This window comes from Doryrhamphus excisus, chromosome 19, assembly GCF_030265055.1.
Source record: "Doryrhamphus excisus isolate RoL2022-K1 chromosome 19, RoL_Dexc_1.0, whole genome shotgun sequence".
In the NCBI taxonomy this organism is placed as follows: domain Eukaryota; kingdom Metazoa; phylum Chordata; class Actinopteri; order Syngnathiformes; family Syngnathidae; genus Doryrhamphus; species Doryrhamphus excisus.
Window position 1 is genome coordinate 2385744 of NC_080484.1, and position 13406 is coordinate 2399149.

The following is a 13406-nucleotide window of genomic DNA, read 5'->3' on the forward strand; positions in this document are numbered from 1 at the left end:
TTCCAGGTTCTGAAGCAGCAAAACAGCCCCAGACCATCACACTACCACCACCATATTTTACTCTTGCTATGATTTTTTTTTTTTAGAGTATCAGAGTATTTTCCCAAAGGGATTATGAAGATGTTTTATGTCAAAATGGAGACCAGACTTAATGTTCTTTTTGTTCAGAAGTGGTTTTGGTTTTGGAACGACGAGTCATAGACACTGACTTCTGCACTGAATGTTGTTGTGGGGTCTTTTGTGACCTCTTGGATGAAGCAGCAATCACTTTTTCACACAAAGTCATGCAGATTTTTTTTTCTCTCCCTTAATAACAAAATCATTTCAAAACTAATATTTACATAAAAAAAAGAAATCAGGAAGTGAGCAAATACTTAGTTTGAGATGGTTCCAAATGCAACATGGAAGGTGGAGCTTCGGATTTGCACGTGTAACCGGATCACGACATAAAAGGAGTCAAACGCACGGCACCCGGCGCTGCTCCCTAATGAGAGCGGGGGGCCACCTGATCAGAGTCAGATGCCAGAGCCCCGAGCGCACCGCCCCCTCCACCCCCCTGCGGAAAGCGCCGCCCGACACCCTTTGTTACCTCCAAGTGAGCTGAGACCAGCCCGTGAACCATGTAACTAGGTGCTTTCCAGGTTAATGAAAAGCTGTAACCGGTTCCCACTGTCCCCCCCAAAAAGCCCCCCATGTACCGCCGCCCCCTTCATGATCCCTTTGACATTTCTGCAAGGCCAATTAACACTTTAGCTTGTGTGAAGTATGCTACATTTACATTGCGGGCTGATTATTATCCAAGCAGCTTCAAAGAGGATCAAGGAAGCCTTTGAGGTCTGACTTTTTATTCCAAATTAAAAAAAAAAAAATCGAATAATCGATGAATTCGAGGAAAACGACGTTTGGATATTGCAATATTTTGCACATAATTGCATCCAAATACTGCAATTTTATGATACCTAAAACCCATATTAAATCAAATATTGACATAGCGGGGGTTGCATGGTGAACTGTAAAGAAGGACCTGCCAACATGTACTAATTTATAGTACTTTGCAATTTAATTAATTAATCAATTAATGCAATTTGACAATTTTGAATCTTATGTACTTCTTTTTTTTTTTGCTTTTTTCTGAAAAAAAAAAAAAGATTTAGGGGTGTCCAAAGTGCGGCTCAGGGACATTTGGGGCCCATAGCTTTTTTTTTTTTTTTTTTTTTAATGGACCCAATTTTACAAGAAATCTGAAAAAAAAAAAATTTAGGGGTGTCCAAAGTGCGGCTCAGGGACATTTGGGGCCCATAGCTTTTTTTTTTTTTTTTAATGGACCCAATTTTACAAGAAATCTGAAAAAAAAAAAGATTTAGGGGTGTCCAAAGTGCGGCTCAGGGACATTTGGGGCCCATAGCTTTTTTTTTTTTTTTTTTTTTAATGGACCCAATTTTACAAGAAATCTGAAAAAAAAAATGTAGGGGTGTCCAAAGTGCGGCTCAGGGACATTTGGGGCCCATAGCTTTTTTTTTTTTTTTTTTAATGGACCCAATTTTACAAGAAATCTGAAAAAAAAATGTAGGGGTGTCCAAAGTGCGGCTCAGGGACATTTGGGGCCCATAGCTTTTTTTTTTTTTTTTTTTAATAGACCCAATTTTACAAGAAATCTGAAAAAAAAAGATTTAGGGGTGTCCAAAGTGCGGCTCAGGGACATTTGGGGCCCATAGCTTTTTTTTTTTTTTTTTTAATAGACCCAATTTTACAAGAAATCTGAAAAAAAAAATTTAGGGGTGTCCAAAGTGCGGCTCAGGGACATTTAGGGCCCATAGCTTTTTTTTTTTTTTTTTTTAATGGACCCAATTTTACAAGAAATCTGAAAACAAAAAAGATTTAGGGGGGTCCAAAGTGCGGCTCAGGGACATTTGGGGCCCATAGTTTTTTTTTTTTTTAATGGACCCAATTTTACAAGAAATCTGAAAAAAAAAATTAGGGGTGTCCAAAGTGCGGCTCAGGGACATTTGGGGCCCATAGCTTTTATTATTATTTTTTTTTAATAGACCCAATTTTACAAGAAATCTGAAAAAAAAGATTTAGGGGTGTCCAAAGTGCGGCTCAGGGACATTTGGGGCCCATAGCTTTTTTTTTTTTTTTTAATAGACCCAATTTTACAAGAAATCTGAAAAAAAAGATTTAGGGGTGTCCAAAGTGCGGCTCAGGGACATTTGGGGCCTATAGCTTATTTTTTTTTTTTTTAATAGACCCAATTTTACAAGAAATCTGAAAAAAAAGATTTAGGGGTGTCCAAAGTGCGGCTCAGGGACATTTGGGGCCCATAGTTTTTTTTTTTTTTTTTTTTTTTTTTAATGGACCCAATTTTACAAGAAATCTGAAAAAAAAAAAGATTTAGGGGTGTCCAAAGTGCGGCTCAGGGACATTTGGGGCCCATAGCTTTTTTTTTTTTTTTTTTAATAGACCCAATTTACAAGAAATCTGAAAAAAAAAAAGATTTAGGGGTGTCCAAAGTGCGGCTCAGGGACATTTGGGGCCCATAGCTTTTTTTTTTTTTTTTAATTCAAGTTGAGTTTGTTCAGTATAAATACATGAATAGATATTAGCAGAAAACATCTTGATGATCCCCAAGACCTTTGGGAAAATACTCTGTGGTCCGACCAGACAAAAGTTGAACTTTTTGGAAGGTGTGTGTACCATTATATCACCAAAAAAAAAAAAAAAATCATAGGAAGAGTAAAATATGGTGGTGGTAGTGTGATGGTCTGGGGCTGTTTTGCTGCTTCAGAAACTGGAAGCATGAATTCTGCTGAAGGAGAATGTCCGGCCATCTGATTTGTAGCAACTTTACTCTTTTTACTCTGATACTCTAAAAAAAAAAATCATAGCAAGAGTAAAATATGGTGGTGGTAGTGTGATGGTCAGGGGCTGTTTTGCTGCTTCAGAACCTGGAAGACTTGCTGTGATAAATGGAAGCATTGTCCAACTTTCTTAATAGAATAGGTAATTTTTTGGTTTGAATATTTTGACTTTATGCTCTTAAAATTACAGCTGTGTTTTTAAGTTTTGTTGTGTTTTTAAAAATTTTTTTTTTAGATTTTCCAAATATTTCAACTTTCTTTGTACAATTTCTTTTCCAGTAATTGTGATTACTATTATTATTTTTTTTTTCATATCACATAACTTTATCTGAAACCTAATTTTAGGTTTTTGTTTGTCTCCGATAAAATGAGTAGGAATCGGAAATAATATTTATTTTTAATATTGTCATTTTTCCTTATAACAGTATGTTTTCTCTTAATATTGACTTTTTTTCTCCTAATATTTTGACTTTATGCTCTTAAAATTATAGTTGTGTTTTTCAGTTTTGTTGTTTTTTTTAGATTTTCCAAATATTTCTACTTTCTTTGTAAAATATTTTACAATTTTTTTTTCCAGTTATTGTGATTATTATTAATATTATTTTATTCATGTCACATAACTTTATCCGCAACTTAATTTTAGTTTTTTTTTGTCTCCGATAAAATGAGTAGGAATCGGAAATAATATTTATTTTTAATATTGTCATTTTTCCTTATAACAGTATGTTTTCTCAGAATATTGACTTTTTTCCATTAATATTTTGACTTTATGCTCTTAAAATTACAGCTGTGTTTTTCAGTTTTGTTGTGTTTGAATTTTTTTTTTTAGATTTTCCAAATATTTCAACTTTCTTTGTACAATTTTTTTCCAGTAATTGTGATTATTATTATTATTATTATTATTATTATTATTATTATTATTATTATTATTATTATTATTATTATTATTATTATTATTATTATTATTATTATTATTATTATTATTATTATTATTATTTTATTCATGTCACATAACTTTATCCGCAACCTAATTTGAGGTTTTTGTTTGTCTCCGATAAAATGAGTAGGAATCGGAAATAATATTTATTTTTAATATTGTCATTTTTCCTCATAACAGTAGTATGTTTTCTCTTAATATTGACTTTTTTTCTCTTAATATTTTGAATTTTTATGCTCTTAAAATTACAGCTGTGTTTTTCAGTTTTGCTGTGTTTTAAAAAATATTTCTACTTTCTTTGTACAATTTTTTTCCAGTAATTGTGATTATTATTAATATTATTTTATTCATGTCACATAACTTTATCCGCAACCTAATTTTAGGTTTTTGTTTGTCTCCGATAAAATCAGAAACAGTATGTTTTCTCAGAATATTGAGAATATTTTTTTTTATATATTTTGACTTTATTCTTGTAAAATTTGTGTTGATTGTTCAATTATTATTGTTTTTTTTTTTTAACTATATTTTTAGAACGTGCAATAAAATATGAGCACCCTCGATGTCGACTGAGCGGTGACTGACCTTCACGTCCGGTTATGAAGGTCATTATTCAAATGATTATTTGTTTAAAGGCGAAGGCCGCCAAACAGTCTTTTCTTCATTAATTATGACTTGAAGCAGATTTTGTAACAACGTGCAAAGAAAAAGCCTCATTTGGGGGCTCGAACACGAGGAGCTGCTGGGCGAGACCATAATTTCAAAAAAAAAAAAAATCCTTTGATTTTTTTTTTTTGTTGTAGAAGAAGAAAAAGAAGTAAATTCTTAATAGAAGCCATGCGTCAAGGTGCCTACTAATGGACTTCAGCCTCCTCTGTACCCCCAATTAGCTCCGCGTGTACACATACCACGGCGGGGCTCCGGCACCCCCCAAACAATCAGTAATGGACGCCAAAAAAACGTGGCGACGCGAGCGAAAAAAACAAACAAATAAAACTGTCCGCTTTTATCGCTTTTTAAAAAGTGAGTTAAGGTTAAAAAGGAAGTCGCAACCGTGCACTTTTGGCCCGGCGACCCCGCGCCAAAAGAGGCGGGTCCCGACATAGCATCGTCGAGTCGGCGTAAATCAACGGCGCCCCTTCAGAGGATCAAGTATCGGCCGTTAGCTTTTATTCGTGCGATGGCGCTACCGTGTCTTCGCTCCTTTTCTTTTTTTAAAAGGCACACCAGGCAATTTATTTACCGAGAAAGTGCAAGCCGTAAATGACACAAGCGGTAGTAGAATTTACTGACAGGCAGTGAATGGGGCAAAAAAAGGGGGGGGGGGGCGCCTAAGAAGTAAAGCCAGAGGTCTCGGCGAGGCCTATGAAAGACTATAAAGCTTTAGTAGTAGACCACGACCTGTTTATGACACCGGGGTGTGAGGCTGGCCTCAACGCTGCTCACACGCTTTAAAAAAAAAAAAAAAAAAAAAAAAAAAAGTCACGGAGTAAAGCGAGTAAAAAAAAAAAAAAACGAGGCGTTTATTCCCAAAAAAAAAAAAAAAAAATGACTCACCTGGTTTTCACCACATCAAGAGGATGCATCAAGCAGATCTCCACCAGTCCTGAAACGCAACACAAAGGATATTTCAGTTTTTTTTTATATCATTTTAACTTATCTCTTATACATTTTAAGAAATTTTAGTTTTTGTGTTACTACCCCAACCTTCCATAAGTGGGTCAAAAATATTTTTTTAATAAAAATTGTTATTTCATATTTCAGGTATTCCTCAAAAAACACGTTTTTGATATCATGCCATTCACATTTTTAACTTATTTTTTATACATTTTAAGAAATTTTAATTTTTGTGTTACTACCCCAACCTTCCATAAGTGGGTCAAAAATGACCCGGTCAGGTTGTTTTCTTGAAATAATTTTGTAATAAAATTTTTTATCATTTCATATTCCAGGTATTCGTCAAAAAAAAAAATTTTGATATCATGCCATTCACATTTTTAACTTACCTTTTATACATTTTAAGAAATTTTAGTTTTTGTGTTACTACCCCAACCTTCCATAAGTGGGTCAAAAATGACCCGGTCAGGTTGTTTTCTTGAAATATCTTCATAATGAACATTTTTTTTATCATTTCATATTCCAGGTATTCCTCAAAAAACATCTTTTTGATATCATGCCATTCACATTTTTAACTTATCTTTTATACATTTTAAGAAATTTAAATTTTTGTGTTACTACCCCAACCTTCCATAAGTGGATCAAAAATGACCCGGTCAGGTTGTTTACTTGAAATAATTTTGTAATAAAATTTTTTATCATTTCATATTCCAGGTATTCCTCAAAAAACATTTTTTGATATCATGCCATTCACATTTTTAACTTATCTTTTATACATTTTAAGAAATTTTAGTTTTTGTGTTGTTTTCTTGAAATAATTTTGTAATGAAAATTTTTATCATTTCATATTCCAGGTATTCCTCAAAAAACATGTTTTTGATATCATGCCATTCACATTTTTAACTTACCTTTTATACATTTTAAGAAATTTTAGTTTTTGTGTTACTACCCCAACCTTCCATAAGTGGGTCAAAAATGACCCGGTCAGGTTGTTTTCTTGAAATAATTTTGTAATAAAATTTTTTATGATTTCATATTCCAGGTATTCCTCAAAAAATTTTTTTGATATCATGCCATTCACATTTTTAACTTATCTTTTATACATTTTAAGAAATTTTAGTTTTTGTGTTGTTTTCTTGAAAAATTTTGTAATGAAAATTTTTACCATTTCATATTCCAGGTATTCCTCAAAAAACTTGTTTTTGTTTTTTTCACATTTTTAACTTACCTTTTATACATTTTAAGAAATTTTAGTTTTTGTGTTACTACCCCAACCTTCCATAAGTGGGTCAAAAATGACCCGGTCAGGTTGTTTTCGTGAAATATCTTTGTAATGAAATTTTTTTTATCATTTCATATTCCAGGTATTCCTCAAAAAACATGTTTTTGATATCATGCCATTCACATTTTTAACTTACCTTTTATACATTTTAAGAAATTTTAGTTTTTGTGTTACTACCCCAATCTTCCATAAGTGGGTCAAAAATGTCCCGGTCAGGTTGTTTTCTTGAAATATCTTCGTAATGGAAAAATTTTATAATTTCATATTCCAGGTATTTTTAGTTTTTGTGTTGTTTTTTTTAAATAAATTTATAATGAATTTTTTTTGCATTACATATTCCAGGTATTCCTCAAAAAACATGTTTTTGTTTTTTTCACATTTTTAACTTACCTTTTATGCATTTTAAGAAATTTTAGTTTTTGTGTTACTACCCCAACCTTCCATAAGTGGGTCAAAAATATTTTTTTAATAAAAATTGTTATTTCATATTTCAGGTATTCCTCAAAAAACACGTTTTTGATATCATGCCATTCACATTTTTAACTTATTTTTTATACATTTTAAGAAATTTTAATTTTTGTGTTACTACCCCAACCTTCCATAAGTGGGTCAAAAATGACCCGGTCAGGTTGTTTTCTTGAAATAATTTTGTAATAAAATTTTTTATCATTTCATATTCCAGGTATTCGTCAAAAAAAAAAATTTTGATATCATGCCATTCACATTTTTAACTTACCTTTTATACATTTTAAGAAATTTTAGTTTTTGTGTTACTACCCCAACCTTCCATAAGTGGGTCAAAAATGACCCGGTCAGGTTGTTTTCTTGAAATATCTTCATAATGAACATTTTTTTTATCATTTCATATTCCAGGTATTCCTCAAAAAACATCTTTTTGATATCATGCCATTCACATTTTTAACTTATCTTTTATACATTTTAAGAAATTTAAATTTTTGTGTTACTACCCCAACCTTCCATAAGTGGATCAAAAATGACCCGGTCAGGTTGTTTACTTGAAATAATTTTGTAATAAAATTTTTTATCATTTCATATTCCAGGTATTCCTCAAAAAACATTTTTTGATATCATGCCATTCACATTTTTAACTTATCTTTTATACATTTTAAGAAATTTTAGTTTTTGTGTTGTTTTCTTGAAATAATTTTGTAATGAAAATTTTTATCATTTCATATTCCAGGTATTCCTCAAAAAACATGTTTTTGATATCATGCCATTCACATTTTTAACTTACCTTTTATACATTTTAAGAAATTTTAGTTTTTGTGTTACTACCCCAACCTTCCATAAGTGGGTCAAAAATGACCCGGTCAGGTTGTTTTCTTGAAATAATTTTGTAATAAAATTTTTTATGATTTCATATTCCAGGTATTCCTCAAAAAATTTTTTTGATATCATGCCATTCACATTTTTAACTTATCTTTTATACATTTTAAGAAATTTTAGTTTTTGTGTTGTTTTCTTGAAAAATTTTGTAATGAAAATTTTTACCATTTCATATTCCAGGTATTCCTCAAAAAACTTGTTTTTGTTTTTTTCACATTTTTAACTTACCTTTTATACATTTTAAGAAATTTTAGTTTTTGTGTTACTACCCCAACCTTCCATAAGTGGGTCAAAAATGACCCGGTCAGGTTGTTTTCGTGAAATATCTTTGTAATGAAATTTTTTTTATCATTTCATATTCCAGGTATTCCTCAAAAAACATGTTTTTGATATCATGCCATTCACATTTTTAACTTACCTTTTATACATTTTAAGAAATTTTAGTTTTTGTGTTACTACCCCAATCTTCCATAAGTGGGTCAAAAATGTCCCGGTCAGGTTGTTTTCTTGAAATATCTTCGTAATGGAAAAATTTTATAATTTCATATTCCAGGTATTTTTAGTTTTTGTGTTGTTTTTTTTAAATAAATTTATAATGAATTTTTTTTGCATTACATATTCCAGGTATTCCTCAAAAAACATGTTTTTGTTTTTTTCACATTTTTAACTTACCTTTTATGCATTTTAAGAAATTTTAGTTTTTGTGTTACTACCCCAACCTTCCATAAGTGGGTCAAAAATATTTTTTTAATAAAAATTGTTATTTCATATTTCAGGTATTCCTCAAAAAACACGTTTTTGATATCATGCCATTCACATTTTTAACTTATTTTTTATACATTTTAAGAAATTTTAATTTTTGTGTTACTACCCCAACCTTCCATAAGTGGGTCAAAAATGACCCGGTCAGGTTGTTTTCTTGAAATAATTTTGTAATAAAATTTTTTATCATTTCATATTCCAGGTATTCGTCAAAAAAAAAAATTTTGATATCATGCCATTCACATTTTTAACTTACCTTTTATACATTTTAAGAAATTTTAGTTTTTGTGTTACTACCCCAACCTTCCATAAGTGGGTCAAAAATGACCCGGTCAGGTTGTTTTCTTGAAATATCTTCATAATGAACATTTTTTTTATCATTTCATATTCCAGGTATTCCTCAAAAAACATCTTTTTGATATCATGCCATTCACATTTTTAACTTATCTTTTATACATTTTAAGAAATTTAAATTTTTGTGTTACTACCCCAACCTTCCATAAGTGGATCAAAAATGACCCGGTCAGGTTGTTTACTTGAAATAATTTTGTAATAAAATTTTTTATCATTTCATATTCCAGGTATTCCTCAAAAAACATTTTTTGATATCATGCCATTCACATTTTTAACTTATCTTTTATACATTTTAAGAAATTTTAGTTTTTGTGTTGTTTTCTTGAAATAATTTTGTAATGAAAATTTTTATCATTTCATATTCCAGGTATTCCTCAAAAAACATGTTTTTGATATCATGCCATTCACATTTTTAACTTACCTTTTATACATTTTAAGAAATTTTAGTTTTTGTGTTACTACCCCAACCTTCCATAAGTGGGTCAAAAATGACCCGGTCAGGTTGTTTTCTTGAAATAATTTTGTAATAAAATTTTTTATGATTTCATATTCCAGGTATTCCTCAAAAAATTTTTTTGATATCATGCCATTCACATTTTTAACTTATCTTTTATACATTTTAAGAAATTTTAGTTTTTGTGTTGTTTTCTTGAAAAATTTTGTAATGAAAATTTTTACCATTTCATATTCCAGGTATTCCTCAAAAAACTTGTTTTTGTTTTTTTCACATTTTTAACTTACCTTTTATACATTTTAAGAAATTTTAGTTTTTGTGTTACTACCCCAACCTTCCATAAGTGGGTCAAAAATGACCCGGTCAGGTTGTTTTCGTGAAATATCTTTGTAATGAAATTTTTTTTATCATTTCATATTCCAGGTATTCCTCAAAAAACATGTTTTTGATATCATGCCATTCACATTTTTAACTTACCTTTTATACATTTTAAGAAATTTTAGTTTTTGTGTTACTACCCCAATCTTCCATAAGTGGGTCAAAAATGTCCCGGTCAGGTTGTTTTCTTGAAATATCTTCGTAATGGAAAAATTTTATAATTTCATATTCCAGGTATTTTTAGTTTTTGTGTTGTTTTTTTTAAATAAATTTATAATGAATTTTTTTTGCATTACATATTCCAGGTATTCCTCAAAAAACATGTTTTTGTTTTTTTCACATTTTTAACTTACCTTTTATGCATTTTAAGAAATTTTAGTTTTTGTGTTACTACCCCAACCTTCCATAAGTGGGTCAAAAATGACCCGGTCAGGTTATTAAAATAAAATTAAATAAAATTAAATAAAATGAAATAAAATGAATAAAAATAAAATAAAATGAATAAAAATAAAATAAAATGAATAAAAATAAAATAAAGCTTAAATTATATTAGGAAAGCAGGAAGTGAACAAATGTAACAGTTACTGTTTCATTAACTCATTATTTATTTATTTGTAATTATTTTTGGCCGTTTCATTAAGTCATTATTTATTTATAATTATTTTTTACCGTTTTATTAAGTCATGTATTTATTTGTTAAATTAAATTAATTAAAATTAAATTAAAAAATAATTTAATTTAATTTAATTTAGAAAGCAGGAAGTGAACAAATGTAACAGTTACTGATTGTAAAAGTACCAGATGGATTAATTTAATTTAATTTAATTTAAATTTATTTAAATTTAATTTATTTAATTTAAATAATTTAATTTAATTTAATTTAAATTAAATTATTTTTTCATATTATTATATATTCATATTAAATTATATTTATAATTAAATTAAATTAAATTAAATTCAATTAAAAATAAGAATTAATTAAAAAAATATTTTTTAATTTTTAGTATTATGGAAAGCAGGAAGTGAACAAATGTAACAGTTACTGATTGTAAAAGTACCAGATGGAGGGGTAGGATTTAATAAGCTTTGCTTCTTCCTACTCCTTTCGGACATGTGGAACTGGGAACTGATTATGGGATGCACTCAATTGTAATCTGATGCATGTTCAAATGAAATGAAACCATTACCATTACCATTACCATTACCATTACCATTACCATTACTACTAATATCCCGTACATCGGTACATGCTAAATGCCCCACTTTGAAGCCTCCAACACTGCATCCCTTCACTGGCCTCTAGTGTAGATTCCACTGTGTACTCAGCTGCTTGCCCCTCAATGAAACATATTGTCTATAAAAAAATACGTGCGTCTGCCAGGGTAGTAATTATCCGGTGAAATACCACGCTGACAAAAGCGATACATCTTCATCACGGCGCGGCAGACAGCCGAGTGGAGGTTACTGATTCTTGCCTTTAAATGAGCATATCTTTCAACGGGTCATCGGATTACACCACCGAACCGGAGCAAGCGTAAAGATGGCGGAAGTGGGCGAGCGTGCTGGGACAGGTAGAGGGGCCGGGAAGGACCAGGGGACAAACACAAACTGAAGCAACGTTTACATTCCTGTGTTGACATGAAGACGTTCACAGCAATGAACGCCTCACAGTTCAGTGATAAATGAAACAGTGATAAATGAAACAGTGATAAATGAAACAGTGATAAATGAATCTAGGTAGAAGTAGATATAGGATTCATATAATAATAAATAGAATATGATTATAGTTAGAGCATGGAAACACTGTTTATGACTTTAGCAATATGCTTTTTAGCATCACTACACTCCTGTTATTCTTTGTTTACACCACATTGCTAATCCTAGCTAGCTAGCTAGCCTCAAATTTATCCATCCATACATTTGTCCTCACAAAGGTATGGTATGCTGGAGCCTATCCCAGCTGTCTCGGGGCGAGAGGCGGGGTCCATCCCGGACTGGTGGCCAGCCAATCACAGGACAATTTGGAGTCGCTAATTAACCTAGCATGTTTTTGGAATGTGGGAGGAAACAGGAGTACCCGGAAAAAATGCACGGGGAGAACATGCAAACTCCACACAGAGATGGCCGAAGGTGGAATTGAACTCCTGTGAGGCCTGCGTGCTAACCACTCGACCGCCGTGCAGCCCTTATTAACTTAAATAAAACTAAATAAAATTAAATTAATTATTTTTTAATTAATTAAATATTTTTTATTAATAAAATTAAATTAAATAAAATAAATAAAAAATTATTTAATTAATAAAAAAATATTTATTTTATTTATTTTATTTTATTTTATTCCAAAACGTCACACAGAGATGGCCGAGGGTGGAATTAAACTCCTGTGAGGCCTGCCTGCTAACCACTTGACCGCAGTACAGCCTTGACTAGAAAAATAAAATAAAATAAAATAAAATAAAATAAAATAAAATAAAATAAAATAAAATAAAATAAAATAAAATAAAATAAAATAAAATAAAATAAAATAAAAATAAAATAGTGAGGTCTGCGTGCTAACCACTTGACCACCGTGCAGCCTTGTACATATATCGACAAAAAATTGCTTTTAAAATGATCTGGCAGTAGACAAGTAAGTACAATGTATCCCACACTGATTAAATTAAATTAAATTAAATTAAATTAAATTAAATTAAATTAAATTAAATTAAATTAAATTAAATTAAATTAAATTAAATTAAATTAAATTAAATTAAATTAAATTAAATTAAATTAAATTAAATTAAATTAAATTAAATTAAATTAAATTAAATTTAATTTAATTTAATTTAATTTAATAAAAAAATTTTATAAACTCCACACAGAGATGGCCGAGGGTGGAATTAAACTCCTGTGAGGCCTGCCTGCTAACCACTTGACCGCAGTACAGCCTTGACTAGAAAAATAAAATAAAATAAAATAAAATAAAATAAAATAAAATAAAATAAAATAAAATAAAATAAAATAAAATAAAATAAAATAAAATCTTTGGTTGGTAGCTTCCATGTTCATATCGCCATACAACACAATATTCCGTGTGCATTGAAAAATCAGTCCAAAATGGTCGCCACTGAAGAGGTTATCTTAAAAATGGCCGATACGGAGTAAGTAATATAATACTTAAGTGTGCGTTGAGGTGATTCAGTTCTTAGCCGCTAAAGTTGAACATTCCAAGCTAACAGCGTCATACGCGGAGGTTACATGAGGATCAGGCGATGACAAACCCCGATGCAGGTGTTTATTTAAGCGAACCAGACGAGTGTAACACGTAAGACCAGAACCGAGTCCCGAAATCGACCGACGAACGACACCTAGCATGCGGATGCTCGCACGTAAGCTCGACGACTATTTGGACGCGGTACAGTTAGCTGTCAGTTTATTGTC

The 13406-nt window shown here is 30.6% G+C and overlaps 1 protein-coding gene across 2 annotated transcripts in view; it reads right to left on the reverse strand.

The window, feature by feature from the left end:
• The window catches only part of slc25a21 (solute carrier family 25 member 21), a 147147-nt gene that overhangs the window by 37187 nt on the left and 96554 nt on the right, over positions 1–13406 (reverse strand). For both annotated transcript variants that reach the window (XM_058056513.1, XM_058056512.1), the window contains exon 3: positions 5350–5398. In XM_058056513.1, the coding sequence (XP_057912496.1) occupies positions 5350–5398 (49 nt within the window). The remainder of the gene's footprint in view (positions 1–5349; positions 5399–13406) is intronic.